This window comes from Podarcis pityusensis (assembly GCF_964106645.2).
Source record: "Podarcis pityusensis genome assembly, chromosome: 9".
Classification (NCBI taxonomy): Eukaryota; Metazoa; Chordata; class Lepidosauria; order Squamata; family Lacertidae; genus Podarcis; species Podarcis pityusensis.
In genome coordinates, this window is record NC_138034.1 from 10,776,555 (window position 1) to 10,798,346 (window position 21,792).

General features: G+C 41.5%; 1 protein-coding gene across 5 annotated transcripts; it reads left to right on the forward strand.

The window, feature by feature from the left end:
* Nucleotides 1-18,536, forward strand: PI4K2B (phosphatidylinositol 4-kinase type 2 beta). Of its 5 annotated transcripts, none has more exons than XM_081020042.1 (10): nucleotides 1-516; nucleotides 2,647-2,813; nucleotides 6,341-6,541; nucleotides 7,161-7,292; nucleotides 8,767-8,920; nucleotides 12,112-12,179; nucleotides 13,026-13,125; nucleotides 14,137-14,270; nucleotides 14,536-14,595; nucleotides 16,406-18,536. In XM_081020042.1, the coding sequence occupies exons 1-10, from the start codon at nucleotides 117-119 to the stop codon at nucleotides 16,577-16,579; spliced, it is 1,590 nt and encodes a 529-aa protein (XP_080876168.1). In that variant the 5' UTR covers nucleotides 1-116; the 3' UTR covers nucleotides 16,580-18,536. The 5 variants fall into 5 exon arrangements, with proteins under 5 accessions (XP_080876168.1, XP_080876169.1, XP_080876170.1 ...); XM_081020043.1 differs by having other exon boundaries at nucleotides 1-492; XM_081020044.1 differs by having other exon boundaries at nucleotides 2-435.
* The last annotated feature ends 3,256 nt before the right edge of the window (nucleotides 18,537-21,792 follow it).

Genomic DNA, 21,792 nt, shown 5'->3' on the forward strand with positions numbered 1-21,792 from the left:
CAGTAGGCCACTCGCTCTCCCAACGCTGCCCTGACTTTCCCCTCAACTTCGCGACAGGAGGGAGAGGCGGCCGGACCTTCCCCCCCCCCCGACGCGCCCGCTGCTCCTTTCCCCTCATGGCGGAGTCCGGGGCCGAGCCGGTTCTCGGCCCAGAGGACGGGGAGGCGGCGGCGGCGGAGGAGGAAGAGGCTGACGACGAGGAGCTGCTCCAGCTGGGGACGGAGGCGGCGCCCGGCAGCCGGGCCGCCAGGGGGGCTCCGGGCGGCGCCGTCAGGGTCAGCCTCGGGGGCGGCTCGGCTGGGCCGCGGCTGGACTACGAGGGAAGAGCCGGCGACGCGGAGGACGACGGGAGCGACGACGACGACGACGAAGAAGAGGAGCCTCTGCTGGGCTCGGGCCGGAGGGGCGGCCGCCGCCGCCACCGCAGCGCCACAGGTCAGAGCCGCCTCCGCGCGCCCGGGTTCTTCCCCGGTTTGTTTGCTCGTTTCCACGGTGAGGCGAGTTCGCAGCGCCCAGGTGTGTGTGGGGGGGAGGGGAGGTGGTCGGGCTGTCATCCGGGGCCTCGGAGTATTTTTATTTATTATTATTTTGCCCTTAATAAGAGGGGGAGGGGGTTAGAGCTGGACCCCTCCTCCTCCTCCTCCTCCCCTTTCTCTTAATTAAGGCGGTGGGCATCCCCCCCAGTATATGAATTTTCCCACATCCCCGCAGCTGAAATAGAACCGTCCGTTTTGCGTCCTCGAGTGTAATCTTGCCCCTTGCCCCCCCCCCTCTGTCATGAAACCAGGACGTGGCTTCTCTTGTCAGGTTAATCTGGGTGCGGGGGGGGGGGGAGAGCAGGGAAAAGGCTATTTTTCTGCTTGTGTTTTTGACATTTGTCTGTCCGCCGCCATCCGCTTTTATTTTGCGTATCATCTGCATTTCGACTTTCTTTTAAGTCCTCCTGATTTTTAGCATCCGCAAATACAGTGGTACCTCGGGTTACATACGCTTCAGGTTACAGACTCCGCTAACCCAGAAATAGTGCTTCAGGTTAAGAACTTTGCTTCAGGATGAGAACAGAAATCGTGCTCCGGCGGCGCGGCAGCAGCGGGAGGACCCATTAACTAAAGTGGTGCTTCAGGTTAAGTACGGACCTCCGGAATGAATTAAGTATTTAACCCGAGGTACCACTGTAGTTGTTGTTTTTAGCTTTCCAAGTGCTTAATTCCCCCTGGTCCGCAAACCTGGTGCAACAGAATGAGGTGGCAGGTGCTGGCTGCTTGTGATTGCTGATCTTTATTTTTTTAAAAAAAGAAGCTTCTTGCAGGTGTAGGAAGCCAGGAGACCGGGCTGGAGCTTTTCACCCCGATGTACTTGCGTGTTGGGAATGTTTTATTGGACCAATTGGATGTGTTGCTTGCTGTTGGATTACAACTGGGGAGACCCCTTCAAATCCCCACTCGGCCTGGTAGCTCACTGGATGACCTGGGCCAGTCACTCTGCCTCAGTCTAATCCACCTCATTAGGGTTATTATGGGGATAATGCCATGAACACAAGTCTTAAACTCTGTGATCAACAAACCCCAAACACATCCCTTCGCCTGAATCCTAAGGTGGTATAGTCTATTCCACCATGCCATTCTTTCTTTTGCATGTTCAGACCAAGCTTAAGTAATCCTTGGAACAACTCCCTAAAGTAGGTTACTGCCGTTATCTGTACATTGCAGATGAAAAGGAGGATTAATAATCTGTCTTTGGTTGCTCCATGAGCTCCTTGTAGAAGTGAGTTGTGAACCAAGAAGTCCCCAATTCAGAAATGCCATTCTGTCTCAAAGCAAAAAGTCCACCTGATGATATGGCTGCTCAGATGCATGCTAGCAAAACAGTGCATGAAAGCACTGTTTGGCCCTCGTGTCTGGCAAACAGACATGTTTTTTCCAGTAGGTATAGATATTCCATTTTGCTATCATAGTGAACAGTTGCTAATAGGTACAAAGTTTAGATAACCTGAATTGATACCTGAATTAGTTTGCTTTTCTCTCTCCCATTTTTCTCTCTCATATGCTAGATTGTGAACCTTCAGGCAGCAGCTGGCTACCTCGTATTTTAATCTCTGTAGAGCACTTAGGAATTGGGATGCGGGTGGCGCTGTGGTCTAAACCACTGAGCCTAGGGCTTGTTGATCAGAAGGTCGGCGGTTCGAATCCCTGCAACGGGGTGAGCTGCCGTTGCTCGGTCCCTGCTCCTGCCAACCTAGCAGTTCGAAAGCACGTCAAAGTGCAAGTAGATAAATTGGTACTGCTCCGGCGGGAAAGTAAACGGCGTTTCCGTGCGCTGCTCTGGTTCACCAGAAGCTGCCTAGTCATGCTGGCCACATGATCCGGAAGCTGTATGCTGGCTCCCTCGGCCAGTAAAGCAAGATGAGCACCGCAACCACAGAGCCGTCTGCGACTGGACCTAACGGTCAGGGGTCCCTTTATCTTTATCTATAGCACTTAGGAAATATAGGTGCTTTATAACTATTATTGCAATCCCATGCCTGCTTACCTGGGAGTACACTCTATGTTGGGACCTAATGGGAATTACTTTTGCAAAGACATGCCAAGGATTGTGTGGTAAGTGATAAACGCAGTTGACAGTCCTAATTTAAACTGTTTTATTTAGCACATACAGGAAATGTTGGAAGTATTGCCGAAATGAACTTCTTCTTGGATGATCCAGAATTTGCTGAAATCATGCAGCAAGCAGAACAAGCCATAGAAAGTGGAGTCTTTCCAGAAAGAATCTCACAGGGATCCAGTGGGAGCTACTTCGTCAAAGATCCTAAGAGAGTGAGTGCATTGGTTCCCAGACATGTGTATACCTGATTGGTTTAAAAAAAAAAAAAAAAGGTGGAATGCTGAACTAATGGGCAAAGTTAAGTACACATTATCACATTGGGGCTTGTTTTGTTAATCCCACACTACAGTTTCTGCAGGTGAAATGGAGAGCCTGGGAAAAAATACACCCCCCTCCAATAATTATCATATTAAAATGATGGTAAAGGGTCAAAAAACACTTGCCTACTTTTATAACGTAAGATCTTAAAGACAAAGAAACAAGTTGCATATGAAATTGTTATGGCCTTTGGTTAATACAATAAATTTTGGTATATTAACTAGACTTCAGGAAGATTTCTTCCAGCATGGCATCCTTGAGAAGGAGTTTGAAAAATGTGGACCAGAGAGTGGCAGAAAATATTTATTTCTTGCCATGGTCTCATGGTCTCTTCAACTTCAGTGAAGAAATTGGGCTTGCAGAATTCAAGTAAAACAGCTTTAACATGAAATCTGTTGTGTTGCAGCATTGTATTTCAAACCAGTTCTGTGACTTTCTCGTTACTACCTGTGGCAATAAGCAAATCTTTCTCTTTCTCAACTCATTTGTATTCACATGCAATATCTAAGTGAGAGGTCTGCAACAGCTATATTGCCAAAGTATGTTCCAGAATACATCAGGAGTGCCAGGGTGTAGTTGTAACTCGTGTGGCTTGTGTCCTTGTTTAGGGAGAATTGTGTGGGTGAGCACAGGTTTAGGTTATAATCCTAACTCCACTCTACCTGGGAGTATACCCCATTTAATTCAGCAGGACTTCTGAGTTCAGCAACTTTTGACTGTTCTGAAAAGCATTTGATATATTTATGTATGGACATCAAATTAACATCAAATGTTCCTGCATTGCAGGGGGTTGGACTAGATGACCCTTGGGTCCCTTCCAACTCTACAGTTCTATTAACATGGTGTATTATTTCAGTTTGGTATGCTGAATATAAATGAACTGTGTTAAATCAAGATCCCAGTTGACTTTAGGGCACTGGGAGTTTTTCTGGAAACCCGTACTTTAGTAATAGTGATATTTATACCCTGCCCATCTGGTTGGGTTTCCCCAACCACCCTGGGCGTCTTCCAGCAAAATATAAAAACGTAATGAAACATCAAACATTAAAAAAACTTCCCGATACAGGGCTGGGTATAAAAAGGGGGAAGACACAGGGCTGTAGATAGGATAGTAAGGTCAGAAAATAGAATATTGACTAGCAGGCACAGGTGTTTTTAGTAGCAACCATTTTAGCTGGAGCTATGTGATTAGCTGTAAGAGACAATAGCTAATGTATATTCAGAGCCAGAAACTCATTTCCCTGAGGCAGCATCGAGTTTCTGGTATACCTTGTTAATGATTATTGGCAGGCGGATTGTCTCATGCCATGCCATGGTAGCAAAAGAGAAACCAAGGTACTGACAGCCATTCTGAGCCTTTTAAATTTGTCTTATTTAGCTAATGTTTCTTACCAACAGAAGATTTCTAGTGGAACTTTTTATTATATAGAGAGGCTAATGGGTTGTAAAATCCTAAGAGAACTGTTCTGAGCAGTAGAACCAATAAGACAAAAAGTATTGTAGCATCTTAGAGGTTGGCTGATTTGCTGTGACATGGGTTTTTGGCTCATCCTTAATAAAATATGAATTCAAATTTCTCTTTTGTTTAGAATGCAGATGACATACCCCACACTACTATAGCAGTGAGTTCAGTTATTTCCCCTGTGCCATGTTGTTCCAACACAAAACAAGAAATCATTATTAAACTACTCCCCTTTCCCTCGTTCTCTCCCATTTAAGCAGTTTACAGGTACAGGCCTGCTCAACTTCAATAGTAGAACTGCATTGCACATCTTCAGGCCACCCATATGTGGGTGCTGTCTCACTACATATTTAAGACTTGCCTCTAGGGAACAACTTACCTATCATTTTCAGGAAGTCAACTGGAACTGAGAAAGTGGATGTGTATGTTTATGTGAGCTGAAGGATGCTGCAGACAAAGCAATCTAATAAAGTGAAAGATAATGGTGATCTAATGAACTCAAATACTGATTGCCAACCTAAGACTTTCTGTCTGACTTAAAGTGACTGAGTGCTCTTCGTTTTGTTATAATCCTATTTTAATGCAAAATGTATGATCACTAATTCTCTTACTTAACTATTCCTTTGGACAACGTCTAATGGAGGTCATTGATTGCAGGTTGTGTAACTGGTGAATGTATTTATGAATGAGCCCTTGGTAATAAAGCAGTAGATACTGGGTCCAGTCATACTCTTGTCAGTGACTTAGACTTGATATCTATCATCTCTCTCTAGGGGTCTTTTACTGCCAGCAGGTTAACCCAAAGCAGCCAGTCATGTACACACTTTACAGCAAAGCGTGCATTGTATGTTTTAGCAGAATGCTTCCTTCTAAAAAGAGTTTGAGCTTAATTATATACAGTATTTTGATGCAAGCTGTAAATGAATTACTTTTGAAAACTCCATTTGCACATTTTTAGTCGTTATCCATAGTGCCTTAGGGTATTTTACTGTAGGTTTCATCATTATTTTGGTAATTCGGTGTAGCAAACCTCATAGATAATAATAAGCATTGGTCAAATTGACATTATTCTCAGTTAGTACTAGGTTCAGTGCATAGTCAATCTTTCAGTATACTTCTGGTTGCTGCAAAGGTAAATCTAATAAAATTGCCACTTTCAATGCTCATATGCGGAGCTAGAGTTCAGCTAAATAGAAGTTCAGCTGAAAAGATAGAGTTCAGCTGAAAAGAATTGCATTATATTATTTCCATTCTAACATAGATCAGTTGTGATCCCAGATAAAACAAAAAGCAATTGCTTTTGTCTTTTTATTTTTTAAATACTCAATTTCTATGGGTAAAGCAGGTTGTATTTTTGCTGCATATGTCCTCTAAGCCATTCTGTTAGGCCCCTCACTTGAGTAGTTTAGTGAAGGCATTGCAACTCAGAAGCTAAAGGCACAGAATCTGATTCCTCCCGCTTAAAATGCACTATGTGAAATATGTGTTACTGTGTACACTGTTTGAGAAAGTGTGTGTACTTGTTTGAAGGGAATTCATGGACCATTTTTGTCATGAATTTAGAATTTGCTGACAATTTTATACTGTACCAAATGAAGATGTTAATGTTTAGTTTCCTGTTTTGCTGCCTTTATTTAAAGTGTATTTATATTGTACTTGAGCCACAAAGAAGAGATTTTGTAAGAGCTGCTAGTCACCTTAACAAAACCCAGTAAAATAGTCTTGTTGCTCTCTCCAACCGTGTGACTCTAAGTCACATCACACAATGCACAACAACATGGTTGCATTCCACAGTGTGAGTTGTAATAGGTGTGGCCCTAGTGAGAACTCTAGCCAAGGCTATTCAGGAGCCAAACTGTTCCATAGATGATAAAATACCAGGTGGACATAACGCTTTCTTTGACTACTTTCAGAATGAAGGCATTTTAATAAATACTAACTACTTACTTCTTTCCTCAGAAATCTATTGGAGTATTTAAACCAAAATCTGAAGAGCCTTATGGTCACCTAAACCCAAAATGGACCAAGTATTTTCACAAAATGTGTTGCCCTTGCTGTTTTGGCAGAGGCTGTCTTGTTCCTAATCAGGGATACCTCTCTGAAACTGGTGCCTATCTTGTGGACAGTAAATTGGGATTGGGAGTGGTGCCTAAAACAAAGGTAAGAAAGATTTGTACCAGGAGTTGACTCTGTAGAAATAAGACTTTGCAACCTAAACTGTGTAATTAGGGGGTGCAGGGAGGGTGGGGGGCACTGGGAGCCACAGCGCGGGGGGGGGGCACTTATCATGTCCAAGCCACATGTCTCCTCTGGTAGTGATGTGGTGGCTCAGGAACCTGCAGGCTTCGTGCTGCCTGAAAAAGCAATGTGGGCCTGCAAGGCGTCAGAGCAAAATGGGGCTTGGGCACTGGGATTTTGTTCCTAGGAAGTGATGACCAAAGTCACCGTGGCACATATCTTAATGTCTAACCAGGACAGCTGCAACATTTTCTACACGGGCTGCTTTTGAAGCCTATCCCTATACTTAAGTTAGTTCAAACTGAGGCTGTCCATTTAATTACAGGATTAAGCTGAAGGAAGCACATTACACTTATGTTCAGAACATCTAAACTGGCTTCCTGTTGTTTCTGGATTAGACAAAGTGTTTTTAATCTTTGAAGTTCAAAATGGTTGAGGCCCAGTTATCTAAGCCAACACCTTATTCCTTAAATTAAGTGTCCACACTTATAGTCTCCAACGCTAAAGACTCTAAATCCTGTTTTATGTTGTTTGTTTTAAGGTTATCTGGATTGTTAGTGAGACCTTCAACTACAGTGCAATAGATCGTGCAAAATCAAGAGGCAAAAAATATGCTTTAGAAAAAGTGCCAAAAGTTGGCAAAAAATTTCATCGAATAGGACTACCTCCTAAGGTAAGCCCTTTGAAATGCTTTATTTCCATAGTGTTTCAAGGGATTTCCTCCCTTTCTGTTGGTCAGAATTCAAAAAGCACTATCTCCTCATACCAAATGCCCAATTCTTAAAAGTGGGATTGCGTCTCAAGAAAAGTTAGAAAGAAAACCAAACACCTCACTGGGTATACCAGTGCTCATGGTTTTACTTTTGTTCCGAAATAATACTTTGTGGGTTTTGTACGTCTTTTCTTTGATCTTCTTTGTTTGTTTGGCCTTATTAAGACTGTTATCACTATCTCCTTATTGCTGCCACTTCCCATTAACTCTTATTATCTTCAGATTTCTGTATAATCCCCGTTGCTCAAAAGAGTCCTACAAATGACACTGAGAAGATACCCAGGCTCTAGGAAAATATAGGCACAGCTGTCCGTTTGGCACAATTCAGAAGAAGTGCAGAAACAAGAATATGGCCAAGAAAATTGCTGAATAACATTTTCAGTTGTTACAGGCGGTGATGCAATTTCCTGCATAGTTCATGCCTCCCTCCATGATTAGCGTAGTCAAAATAATACAAATCAAGAGATATATCTCAAACTTGCATTATTTTCACGGGTTTTCCAGGCTGTTCAAATTCAGAGTTCTAATGTGTCCGTAACAGGGAATGTCTTTAATAGTTCCACAACTGCCAGACTTATCTAGGGTTGCCATACGTCCAGAATTTTCTGGACATAGCCAGGATTTGGCTGTCAGAAACAGTGTCTGGGTGGAAATCGCTGAAATGTCCAAGGAAATCCGGATGTATGGCAACCCATCTCGGCAGTGTCATTTTGGCAATTATCCTTAAAAATAGCTCTTTTTTGCTCAATAAATTTTGTGTCCAGATTTTTGGTTACTGTATTGAAATATGGCAACCCCAGCCTTACCTATTGCTTCAGTTTTCTTTTCCCTAGCACATGCTTGAATATTTTTGGCTATTTTAACTCAAATTTAACAGCTCTCAGATCTCAACTTGAATCAGTTTCATGGGCTGAATCTATTCCAAGTCCAAAGTTTTGGAGGATAAGTCTATTAAAAGCTTCTGGTTATGATTATTATTATTTCTCCAATATACCTCTGAATACCAGGTGCTAAGGATAAAAGTGGGTGCATGCTGCTTGTGGGTGCAACTTGTATCCTGGTTGTGGGCTTTCTGTAGGCCTCTGGTTGGCCACTGCGACAACAAGATGCTGGACTGGAAGGGCTACTAACCTGAACCAGCAGGCTCTTTTATGTTCTTATTTATGTCAGAATCAGCAGGGGTGCTCTTTTGTTCATATGCTACATTTGTTCTTCAGGTAGGACGCTAAATAAATAAATAAATAATTTAAATTAATAAATTTAAAATAAGCAGTTGATATCATGCAAATTAAGAACAGAACACTAATTGGATATTAGGTACTTTAAGAATCGATTTTGTTCCTTTTCTTAATGCAGGGTTTATTTTAAATTTCAGGTTGGCTCCTTTCAGCTATTTGTGGAAGGCTACAAAGAAGCTGACTATTGGCTCAGGAAATTTGAAACAGACCCTTTGCCCGAGAATACAAGGAAACAATTTCAGTCTCAGTTTGAAAGATTGGTAGTGCTTGATTACGTAATCAGAAACACTGGTATTTAATAGTTTGTTTGTTTTTTACTTCCATAGCTCATACTCATTTTTCTGGCATACCTGTTCAACAAATAATTAGGTGGGCTCCCAGTGGGAAATTTCCTAGGACAGCTAGTGGGGGTCCATGTTAGTGCTGATCCTTAAATTCTCATTTGTTCCTTTGTAGCCCTATCTGTACCTGCCCCACACAGGTGAAGTCAGGGCTGGGACAAGTGGTGGTGGTTTGTGGGGAACAGCCTCACAGATAAAATTGGGAGCCATGCCAGTATTCATTAGGTCCTTGGCTGGAGGTTTTCAAACCCTATTTGAGAGATTTGACACTGTTTGAAGTAATAGCTTATACTGTGCTAGAGCAGGGATGGGGAATCTGTTTCAGCTTAAGGATCACATTCCCATCTGAGCAACCTTTTGGAGGCCGCATGGCAGTGGTAGGCTTGAGTAGACAATAGATGTGAATTTTAATTTTGTATAGTAGACTATCCCCCAGCTGGGAAAACAAGAAGCATTATCAGAATCCAGGGTCATATTTCAGCTTTGCAAAACTACTGAAGGAGGGTGCAAAGCAGGGCTGGTGAGAAGAGTCTCAAGGGCCAGACAGAGGGCTGCATTTGGCCCCAGGGTCCTATCTCTGTGCCCCAAAAGGGCAATTGCTATGAATGTCCATTCTTTGATGTGATGTACTAATGATGTACTATGAATCAAGCAAGGCATTCCTCTCCATTTTAGAGGAAAGGCTTCTCATATTGTTACTTTGAGAATGACTTCTGAGAGTTGTTGCCAGTCAAATGTTTGGGTTGGACTGATACTTGCATCTCTCTCTGTTCCTGAGATTATAAAAGGTAGCTCATGTATAAATAAACCCTTTCTAGAAGGGTAGCTGTGTTTGTCTCTTGCAGCAGCAGTATTCTTTTGTTGCTCGTAGGGGAATAGAAATCTTTACCGTTTCATCATCATCAGGTTTTCAAACATCATCATCAGGTTTTCATATTTGTTCCTAGGAACAAATGAGAAAGTGTGGGCTAAACCAAACAGACACTGTCACATCATAGTCAAGATGGTTGTGTTCAAGTGCTTCCTCACCAGTGTTCTCTCAGTAGTTTAGCTGGTGATCCTTTAAAGATGTGGGCAGCAAAATATCATAACTGGCCCATGTAACAGAATAGCTGTGGCTTTATTTACCACAGAACTTCCCAAACTGTGTGTCACAACACCGTTAGTGTATCGGCTGCAGTGTGTCGCGCAAGCGCTCCCCACACTCCTCCTGGGGTTGGAAAGGGGTTAGTGTAACCTCCAGTTTGCTAGTACAGTGGTACCTCGGGTTACATACGCTTCAGGTTACAGACTCCGCTAACCCAGAAATAGTGCTTCAGGTTAAGAACTTTGCTTCAGGATGAGAACAGAAATTGTGCTCCGGCGGTGCAGCGGCAGCAGGAGGCCCCATTAGCTAAAGTGGTGCTTCAGGTTAAGAACAGTTTAAGGTTATGTATGGACCTCCGGAACGAATTAAGTACTTAACCCGAGGTACCACTGTAAAACTGAATTACTTTGTTGTGGAACGATGCATGTCTGAAAAGCGTGCCACTGACATGAAAAGTTTGGAAAGCTCTGATCTACTCCCTCACTGTGAGATTTATCTATGGGACCATTAAAATGATATACACTGTAGCAACATAGTGTTATTTGCAGCAGTGGTTCTTCAGAGATGTTTGACCTTCACACTCAGCTGAAGATAGCTCAGTTGGTAGAGCATGAGATTCTTATTAATCTCAGGGTCGTGGATTTGAGCTCCACGCTGGGCGAAAGGATCCTGCATTGTAGGGGGTTGGACTAGATGACCCTCGTGGTCCCTTCCAGCTCTACAATCCTATGATTCTGTGACTCCCCAATGCTTACACTTGTGGATAGCTTTTTTAAGGTTCCCATTTGATCTCTCAGCAGCTACTTTGACATAGTCAGCGGGAAATGGCTCCTGTTAGAAAATGTCACTTCTAAAAGGCAACTGCAGCTGCAAAGGAGAATTAACTAGTGTTGGGTACCAGCTCCTGTTTCTTCTTTCTGATAGTCCCATATATTCTTAAGTCTCCAAAAACTGTCCCACCAGTTGTTCTGATAGGTAGAAGGAAGCTCCTTCCTCAAATGCCTATTTATTTTATCATTTAAAAAAACAACCCAGACATGCACATGATGCAGTTCATAAGACAGTGTTATAATAGGACTAGGTTATATTGATAGTGTCCTGGAATTTTTCATTCCAAAAGAAAATAAATAAAGACCATCGTTCTAAGAAACTTTGTTCATTGCTTGCTTTTCTGTAGTACATTAATTTTGTCATTAGTACAACATCCCAGATTCTCCACAGCCTTTCTGAAACTAATGGTCCCATCATGTTTTTACAAGCTTTTGACAATACGTATTTTCAGAGCTGGGAGGTCATGTATTACTTCCAGACCCCCCTCCAGTACTGTATATTTCAGATAACATAATAGTAGTGTTTTAAGGTCATATGGTATTGGATCCACTATTATTTCTGTAATGAAATTACAAATTGTCCTCCAAATTTTTTGGATTATTGGACAGTGTCAAAATATGTGTACAGTATAAAATCTGAAAGAGATCCGTTGACTTTGCAGAAACAGTTTTGCACAGTTGGATATATGTGACTTGATCAGCATGGTGTTAGATTGGTATAGCTTTTAATAAACATTTTCCTTTAGCTTTATCAATATTTATCTTAGCTGAATCTTGGCCCATGTCCAACTTCATTCTGCTGTAGCTTCCTCAAATGTTTAGTGAGCAGAGGAGGAATTTGTTCTGTTTTTTCCTTTATAAGTAAAGGAGTATATAAGCAAAGGATTCTTACTGTTCTGAAAAAGGGACCCAGATATTTTTGTGAACTTCTGCCTCAGCACAAATAAAGTCCCCCTTGTAGTTAAACGGGCAGGGAGGACAAAAAACCCCCATATAATGCAATTCAGAATATGAATTATATCATGAGGATTGCATTTTCTGACTATTGCTGCTTCATGAAAAAACATGGCATTGTAATTTATATGCAATTTTTATTTATTTAACTATCCCAGTTCTCTAAAAATGATACATTTATGATAATTATATTGGAATTTTTCATTTCAAATATATGCTTTATTCTAATGCATTTCACTGATTCTGCCCCCCCTCCTATTTTATTTGAAGATAGAGGCAATGACAATTGGCTAGTCAGATATGAAAAGCAGAGTGATGAGAGTGAACTTTCTGATAAGGTAAGAAGACAAAAGATGCTTGTGCTATCATTAAATAATACAGATATCGGTAATAAGACAGTGTCTGCGTTCAGGCTTACAATCTAAATGCCATGAGACAAAAGGAAAAGGAAATGGGAGGGAGGAGGAAAATAGCAGGCGTAGGCAGTAGTTCTTAGTTCTTGTAACAACCAGAATAAATTGAAAGAGTTCCACAAGAGGAGGAGCCAAAGGTTGCTGATCTCTCAGCTCAGCCCTGAAGCCCCATATGCATGTGTGTGTCAGCTATAGCCTCATATAATGGCTGCTGATAGATGACAGTTGGAGAGAAATGAAATAACAGGCACACAGCTATGTTGCAGTGATGTTTCCTAAACCCTAAATTCAAATATGAAAGCTTTGTTGCTATGTCAGATATCATATTTGGAGTTTTTTTTATCCCCCACACAGATTACACTTACTATGCTATACCACATGTTTCATTCAAAATTATTAATGTTATTTGAATTACTGCAGGTAGAACAAATAGTTGATAACAACTATCATCCCGTTACATTAGGCCAAGAGCAACACAAGTGAGCACGCCCTCTCAGACTAATAAAAACACTAAGCTAGTGTTGCAATAAGGCAAGAGTTAAGTTCTATCCAGTGGTGGAATATATGTACAACGTGGAATTTTTTATATTGTTGGATCGAGCTTGTGATGTGATAATGAGCATGTTATAACCAGTAATTAATATATTTGATATTTTTTGAGTTGTTTTTCATCTATGTAGCATTATAAGTATCTTTGTTTATTGTATAATCCTGTTTCTGTGACTATTCAGAAGAAAAATAATTTTAAAACTAAAAGTACTTTTCTTGCAGGATATTCAGTGGATTGATAAAAAAGAACCTATTATTAAAATTGCAGCAATTGATAATGGTTTAGCTTTTCCTTTCAAACATCCTGATGAATGGAGAGCATGTAAGTTAAAAAAAAACACAACAAGAAGAAGTTGAATAAATGTATCTACTTTTCATATGTGTGACTATTTCTTTCTAAATAACTTTTTTGTCTAGTGGTTCATCATAGTGATTATGTATTTTGCTCATAGATGGTATAAAATCTGAGAGCTATCACTGTCGCCTGTGTGAACCTCCCTAAGCACTAAGGTCTGCTGGGAATGCAAGACTCTGCATCCTGTCTCTTGTAGTGGCAAAGGTGCATAGTGGGGCATTTTATATGGACGCGGGTGGCGCTGTGGTCTAAACCACTGAGTCTAGGGCTTGCCGATCGGAAGGTCGGCGGTTCGAATCCCTGCGATGGGGTGAGCTCCCGTTTCTCAGTCCCAGCTCCTGCCAACCTAGCAGTTCGAAAGCACATCAAAGTGCAAGTAGATAAATAGGTACCACTCCAGCAGGAAGGTAAATGGCGTTTCCGTGCGCTGCTCTGGTTTTGCCAGAAGCGGCTTAGTCATGCTGGCCACATGACCCTGAAAAACTGCGGACAAACGTCAGCTCCCTCAGCCAGTAAAGTGAGATGAGCACCGCAACTCCATAGTCGTTCACAACTGGACTTGACTGTCAGGGGTCCTTTACCTTTTTACCCATCCTTTTGAAAAACCCTTTCAAAGGAAGTTCACTATTCCCCCACTTTTTTGAGCTTTCATCATCTTAGCAGAATGTCATTATTTATAACTGCTTTTGAAAAGAAAGAGAACGATGTTATCTATTATTAACTTGTAGCTGGTTGTTTTATATTTATTATATTTTGTATTTATTGTGTTTTAAGCACTAAATTGGCATAAATTGCTCTTCTCAGCTGCATTTTCTTTTCAGTCTTTCAACTTGTCAGTTAACAGGTTAATTTTAGTTAATTTTTAGCACAAGGTTGTAAGCAGGATTGTGTATATCAAGTTGCATTTCCTGAAGTCAGCAAATGCATCTAAAAGCTTGACTATGTAAACCACCTTTTTTTCTTCCTATCTTCCGCTAGATCCATTTCATTGGGCTTGGCTTCCACAAGCGAAGGTCCCCTTTTCTCAAGAAACAATAGATTTGATTCTTCCTCGTATTTCTGACATGAACTTTGTACAGGATCTTTGTGAAGATCTTTATGAATTGTTTAAGGTAACTTCAAAAATATATTTGGTAGAACTAGTTAAAGTAGTGTGCAATACCTGGCAGGAAGTGTAAATGTTTTGAACTAGCGATAGCTGTGAAAGCAAAATGCTTGCAAAATATTTATGACAAATTTGGACCCCTGGCAAAATATGATTTATTATTTAAGGTAGCATGCTGTGTACTGCTATAAATCTCTGGTTGCATAGGGGATAAGTTTGGATTGAGTTAAGAAACTTTCTGAAACTTTACTTTTTCATTTTTTTCAATTAAGACTGACAAAGGTTTTGACAAGGCTACATTTGAAAAGCAAATGTCTGTGATGAGAGGACAGGTAAGAATGCTTTTCATTGTAACTGTTCCTTTAAAAATACACTTCTGCAATACATTTGTGCAGAAAACAATTATTCCTCAGTTGCTCTTTATTAAAGACAAAGTCAGTAATCCTATTCAGACTTATCTAGGACTTAATGGTACTTCTGATTAGAGGTATATAGCATTGTGCTATAAACAACATTGAATCTGGTTACGACTTAACCGGTACTATAAACTGATGGGCCACATCAGTTCTTCTTATTCTTAAACAGCCTGGAAACTACTGGGTCAGTCTGTACAACAACCCCCCCTGTTCCTCCAAATAGTTTCTTGACTTTTCTGATCATCTTGCAGTTGACCTAGTAAGGATCACCACACACTCCGACAGATATGGATATTGCCGTATTGCCCATTCTAATTTATTTGTATATTGCATTGTCTGCAAATACATTTGTATTCAGAGTGGTTAATAGAAAATGGAAGTCTAAATACAGTAGTCATACTGCATCACTATGATATAACATTGATCATGAAACAATTTTCATTTAAGTTAGAAATATAAGTTAGCCTAAAATTTAGCAGTAGGTCAGTTAAAAAATGTCCAATAGCTTTGCATCCTAGGGTAGCCCCACAGCTGAGAACATTAGTTCCTAGCAACTGTCCCTCCTTCAAAAGTTTCTATACCTCTACTTGAAAGGTCAGAAAGTCAGCTCATAGTACTTCTGATACTTAGGGCCCCAGTACTGGATAGGATGGCAAGGAAACAGCCATCCCCTAATGCAAACCACCTGTCCCCTAAACTTCTTTTAGAAGTCCCCTCTAAACATGTTAAATTCTTATTTAGACAGTTCGCATCTTGCCCTTCATCTGAAGATCTCAGGGCAGGTAGTGGCAAAATTCAATAAAATGCCATATACCTAAGATCATAAAATCACTGGAATTGCATAAATCACAGCAATTACCGTATTTTTCGCTCTATAGGACACACTTTTCCCTCTCCAAAAATTAAGGGGGAATGTGTGTGCGTCCTATGGAGTGAATGCAGAACTACTATGAGCTGACTTTCTGACCGATAGCAACGCGAAGCCTCCGAAGCGCAGAGGGAGTGCTCCCTCCGTGCTCCGGAGGCTTTGCGTTGCTTTCGCTGAAGCCTGGAGAGCGAGAGGCGTCGGTGTGCACCGACCCCTCTCGCTCTCCAGGCTTCAGGGATAGCCACCTGAAGCCTTTGGAGCGCAGCGCGAGTTCCCGCTGCACTCCGGAGGCTTCAGGTTTCTTTCGCTGAAGCCAGGAGAATCTTGCTCTCCCAGCTTCAGCAAAAGGAACCCAAAGCCTGTGGAGTGCAGCGGGAACTCGCACTGCGCTCTGAAGGCTTCAGGGATAGCCGCCTGAAGCCGGGAGAGCAAGACTCTCCTGGCTTCAGCAGAGAGGGAAAGCTGCAGTGCCCCTTCAGCCAAGCGGGAGGAGAAATAGAAGGGTTTCTGTTTTTCCTGCCGATTCGCTGAAGGGGCACTGAGCAGAGAGGGGGGAGAAATTTTTTTTCTTGTTCTCCCCCTCTAAAACAAGGTGCGTCCTATGGTCAGGTGCGTCCTATAGAGCGAAAAATACGGTACTACACACCAGTGACCATTCACAAAAGCCCGGGTTAAAAAGCCATGTTTTGAGCTGGTGCCTGAATGCTATCAAAGTGGGTGCCACCCAAATGTCATATTGCCAGGGTGCCACCACAAAGCAGTCCCATTCACACATCAAATTTTACTTCGGGAAAAGGAGCTTGTACTATACTGCTATCTTTATAGGCAGTTTGATGCCATATACTTTTGTGTCTACAGATACTTAATCTTATTCAGGCATTAAAGGATGGAAGAAGTCCTCTTCAGCTTGTTCAGATGCCTCGTGTGATTGTGGAAAGAAGTCATGGTGGAAGTCAAGGACGAATTGTTCACCTGAGCAATGCGTTTACACAGACTTTCCATAGTCGGAAGCCATTCTTTTCCTCTTGGTAGAGACACGTAAATGTCTTCAATTTAGCAAGACTTTCTGTTGTGTGAAAGTTTTAGAATAATGTAATTCTGCTGTACACAAAGTGCTGGACTGCCAAAACCTCAGAACTTTTTAAAGTTTTGTGTTTTGAATGTAATACGTTTACAGTTTAAAATTGTGAAATTTTACTTCAGGGAAATGCGCTTGTCCTATACTGTATTTTTATAGACAGTTTAATGTTTTCTGTATCTAACATTAAAAGGGAAAAGAAGTTTACAGATGCCAAAGACTACTTTTGCATAAATTGTAGGAAAGAACTGCTCTGTTGGATACAAATGTCAGAAATCAAAGTCTAATTTTCCTTGTTGGAAATGAAGCACAGCCTTCTCATTCCTCTACTGAAAGAAAGCTGCTTGAACTTTTGCAACAATTACCAAATATCTACATGGGTTTCTTACAGGTTTATATTCTCAAATATTACAGATTTATATTCTCAAATATTACAGAATTATATCTTGATCAGTTTACTGTGGAGATCTGGGACCAATACCATTACATCTTAATTTGGAGAATATATGACATGAAAGACCAAATTAATCCTGCAAATCCGAAGGAACCTTAATTATTTCATAGTTTTTTATGCTCTGGTGGTGGTTTTTTTTTTAACAGAATACACAAACCCCCTAAATGGTGAGGCTTGTATCCCTCTTTCCTTCTGCATCAACACTTTGAGGGTGAAGATGGGAATGAGCCTCAATTTATGCCCCTCACATACTTAAATTATATTGTGCCATGTACATCCCACATGCAATGTGTGTGTAGATTTCACCCCTGCTTTAAAAAAAAAAGTGAAATTGTTTAAATGGGTCCAGTTAATATATATGAAGCTCTCAGGTTATACGTTGGAAATAGATGAACAGGTGGAGGAGTGCTGATGAACTCCCCCATCTATAAACGGTACAGGTGGGGCTGTGTGAGAATATTCTCTAAATCACTCACAGGTAGTGTTCTCCCCGCTGCCCAGCAACAGTTGAACCAGCCACAGACCACTTTCTTAATGCTTAAACAAATCCTTATAGGGAAAAGAAGATGAAGGCATGTTCAATGTCCTTTATTGATACTTCAGGGTCTCCCAAGGTGTATTTGTAGATTGAGTTCTGGATTTAGGGTGACACAACATTTTTAGGAATTCACATACAGCTTGTCTCTTTGCATAGCTATTGCCTTGTCTCGATTCTTTGTGGTTCACTTGTATAGATGGAGAATGGAAAAGGTTAATATATTGATCAATCACAATATTATATAGGGTTTCTTGAAACTGTTATCAATGCCCATTAAATCCATCAGCTGACGCCAAAGTGGAAACCTCCTGTTACTAATATATTAAGTGCCCGCTCCTTTGAATTGTTGGATAGCAGCTCAGTCCAAACCAGACTGTGAATCAGAAGTTTATTGTGGATTCCTGGCCATTTATAGTCATGAGATTCCTCAGCAACCCAGAGCTATTTTGTTGGATTTAACTTGGCATAAAACATCAGTTGCAGAGGTAATTTTACAGAAACTTGGAATTTAGTAATAGCTGTTGTACATCCATTGTTCCGCTTGAATGTGAGGACCTTGAGTACCATCTGTAGGAAAGATTGCTTCTATGAAAAATGTTTTTTGAATTTTTAGCCATGCTGTTATCTCAAGCTGCTAAGCAATACCCCTGAACTCCCCAGATTGGCCTTTTTATTTTTTTATGTTTTGAGGGGGTTGATAAAATGTAGCATGTTAGAGCAATGCACTTAATATACTAAATAAAATGTCTAAGCCTTAAAATGTAAAGCATACTGTGGATTTAAAAAAAAAACCAAAACTGTCACATTTCTAAGTTTATTGTGGCTTCAGTTTTTATCAACCCTTGTAATTTTTTTATGAATGCGTAAGATCACCAGACTTTCCTGTCTTAAAACAATAAAAATGATGGTCTGAAATGTACCTCTTTTTTGTCTCATAATTATTACATCTGTATCCCACTTCTTAGCTTAAGACTGGTATGCATGGATCCAGTCCCCCCACTTTTTAGTATTATTATTATCCTTGCAACAGTTATGTGAATTAATTCAGGCTGCTGGAAGTGTGACCTGAGTTTACTCAGTTAATTTTATGACTGAATAGGATTCGAATCTCAGTGTCTGGCTTATGTCTTCCAACTGTGCTGGCTACATTCATTACGCAACCATGCATCAAAGATCAAAATCACTTGCTAGTCTTTATGCGTAGCATCCAAAGGGCATAACATGTGTATGTGCTGCATAGACAAATTTATTTTCATGGGCAACCTTCGTAGGAGAGGTCATCCAACCCTAAAAGTGTGAGAAACGATGGTGTACAGCAGGCACCCCCAAACTCAGCCCTCCAGATGTTTTGGGACTACAACTCCCATGATCCCTAGCTAACAGGACCAGTGGTCAGGGATGATGGGAATTGTAGTCCCCAAACATCTGGAGGGCCGAGTTTGGGGGTGCCTGGTGTAAAGTTTTCATATCTTAGAATCAAGGTATTGAAGTCTATGCTATACAGGCAGAATAATGGGGGTGGGAGGAGGAATGTTTATGGTAATATTTATTATTTTTATTTACCTTTCCACCAAGGAGCTCAAGGTGACATATATGGTTATCCCTCTTCTCATCCTTTCAACAACCCTGTGAGGTAGACTAGGCTGAAAGATGGTAACTGGCCCTAGGCTGATTGTGGACTAGAAAGAAGCCTGGTCTCCCAGATCTTAGTCCAACACACTAGCCACAACACCACACTGGTTTCATGATGAGTCATGAGCATAACTCAAATTAAGATCTTCAATGAAATGAGGAAGCTGTACACGTGGAAATGCTCGGTGCAAATCTCAGTTCCTCTCTTAACTCAGCAGTTGCTTGCAGGTAAACAAACATCTTAATTGGACTGCATGTGAGCATGGGAAAACTCAAGTTGTTAGATCTCAGGGGTCTGACCCAAATTTTCAGGGTTTCAGCTATTGCTGCCTTAGCATCCATGGGGAGTAAAGTCTCAGGGTGAGGAGCCAGAAGTTTCTCTACCTGCAATTATCAGGACCTCTGGGTATGGGGTGGCATATAAATTCAATGAATGAATGAATGACCTGGCTCCCTTCTTAACTATTATCATTTTGTTGTTGTTGTTTAGTCGTTTAGTTGTGTCCGACTCTTCGTGACCCCATGGACCAGACCACGGCAGGCACTCCTGTCTTCCACTGCCTCCCGCAGTTTGGTCAAACTCATGCTGGTAGCTTCGAGAACACCGTCCAACCATCTCGTCCTCTGTCATCCCCTTCTCCTTGTGCCCTCCATCTTTCCCAGAATCAGGGTCTTTTCCAGGGAGTCTTCTCTTCTCATGAAGTGGCCAAAGTATTGGAGTCTCAGCTTCAGGATCTGTCCTTCCAGTGAGCCCTCAGGGCTGATTTCCTTAAGAATGGAGAGGTTTGATCTTCTTGCAGTCCATGGGACTCTCAAGAGTCTCCTCCAGCACCATAATTCAAAAGCATCAATTCTTTGGTGATCAGCCTTCCATATGGTCCAGCTCTCACTTCCATACATCACTACCTGGAAAACCATAGCTTTAACTATATGGACCTTTGTTGGCAAGGTGATGTCTCTGCTTTTTAAGATGCTGTCTAGGTTTGTCATTGCTTTTCTCCCAAGAAGTAGGCGTTTTTTAATTTCATGACTACTGTCACCATCTGCAGTGATCATGGAACCGAAGAAAGTAAAATCTCTCACTGCCTCCGTTTCTTCCCCTTCTATTCGCCTTCTATTTTTTTGATGTTGAGCTTCAGACCATATTTTGCGCTCTCCTCTTTCACCCTCATTAAAAGGTTCATAGCTGTCAACTTATCCCTTTTCTTGTGAAGAATCCTATTCAGAATAAGGGAATTTCCCTTTAAAAAAGGGAAACGTTGACAGCTATGACTATTATAGCCTTCCTTAATGTGGAGCTACACTTGCTGCTTCACAAATGATTCATGAAGGTTCTTCACTGGTGAAAGTTGGTGGTGGTGTGCTTTTCCTCCTTCCATCGGTGAGCCTTCAGTCATTATGTACTTCCCATGCAGTTTTAGAAGCTTACAAGTTTCTGGAGCAGATTTGTGGGTGGGTGGGGGGGAGGTAATAGGGGGCTACAGGAATAGGAGGAAATGACAAAAATAAATAAATCACCACCCTGCCACTTTGCTCTGGTGCCCCGTGTAACTCCACTCAGTAAAAGTCTGGATCCAACCCAGTTTGAAAAATGTGAGGAGGCAGCTGTGGTTCTACTCAATGAAGCAGCACACTTTTTAGCATTCAATAAGGCAGGGGTGGCCAGCTCCCAAAAGACTGCAATCTACTCAGAGTTAAAAACTGGCAGTGATCTACGTCTTTTGGGGGGTTCAGGAAGGAGGAAGGCCCATGGGGGGGTTCGGGTCAAAGTTGTTGAGTTTTTTTCAGGGAATGTGATAGGAATTTTGAGGTCTTAGATATATGGTAATGTTCATAAGCGTACCAACCAAGCACGCACATAGATCAGCACAGGAAGACCAACCTGGAACCATTTTGATTCCTAAACTGAGCAAATGTTTTCTCTGCAAGGTCAAAGTGGGAAACCTCCCCATTGTCTCTTTCCTCACAAATCCAGTCTTAAGGGCACATTTAAGATATGAATAAGGTGTGAGCCTGTGACCTGGCCCGGGAACTAAGTATTTATCATTACAAAAGACTGGACAGGCTCCCCAGGCAATCCAATCAAGTAACCTGCCAGACAGGAGATAAACAAGGACAGGAGAAAAAAAAACATTCAAATTTCTGTTTTAGACCGCCTTTTCTGTGATGTAGGTATGATGTATCTGAAGGGTGGTCTTAGGTTACACCCCTTCTGTGATGTATGTATGATGTTTCTGGGGGTGGTCTTGATCTACAGGGTGGCAATTTCAAAAGTCTTTAGAAGGCCTTGCGTGCCATTGTTCTGGGTTCCTCTTCCTCTCCTGCGGGTGAGGGGAGTACCCTGTTGCAACAGATCAATAAAGATCAAGCTTACTAGCTGCTTTGCTTGTCAATATTCTCTGGTTGGCCTCTGTTATTTTCTCCTACCAATAGGGAACCTACGTAAGGACTCTATATGGGCTCTTGGATACCCCATAAGGGGAAAGGGCAATTTTTGTTTACAACAGGAGGAGTTAAAATTTTGAGCTTTTTTTTTTTTAGGG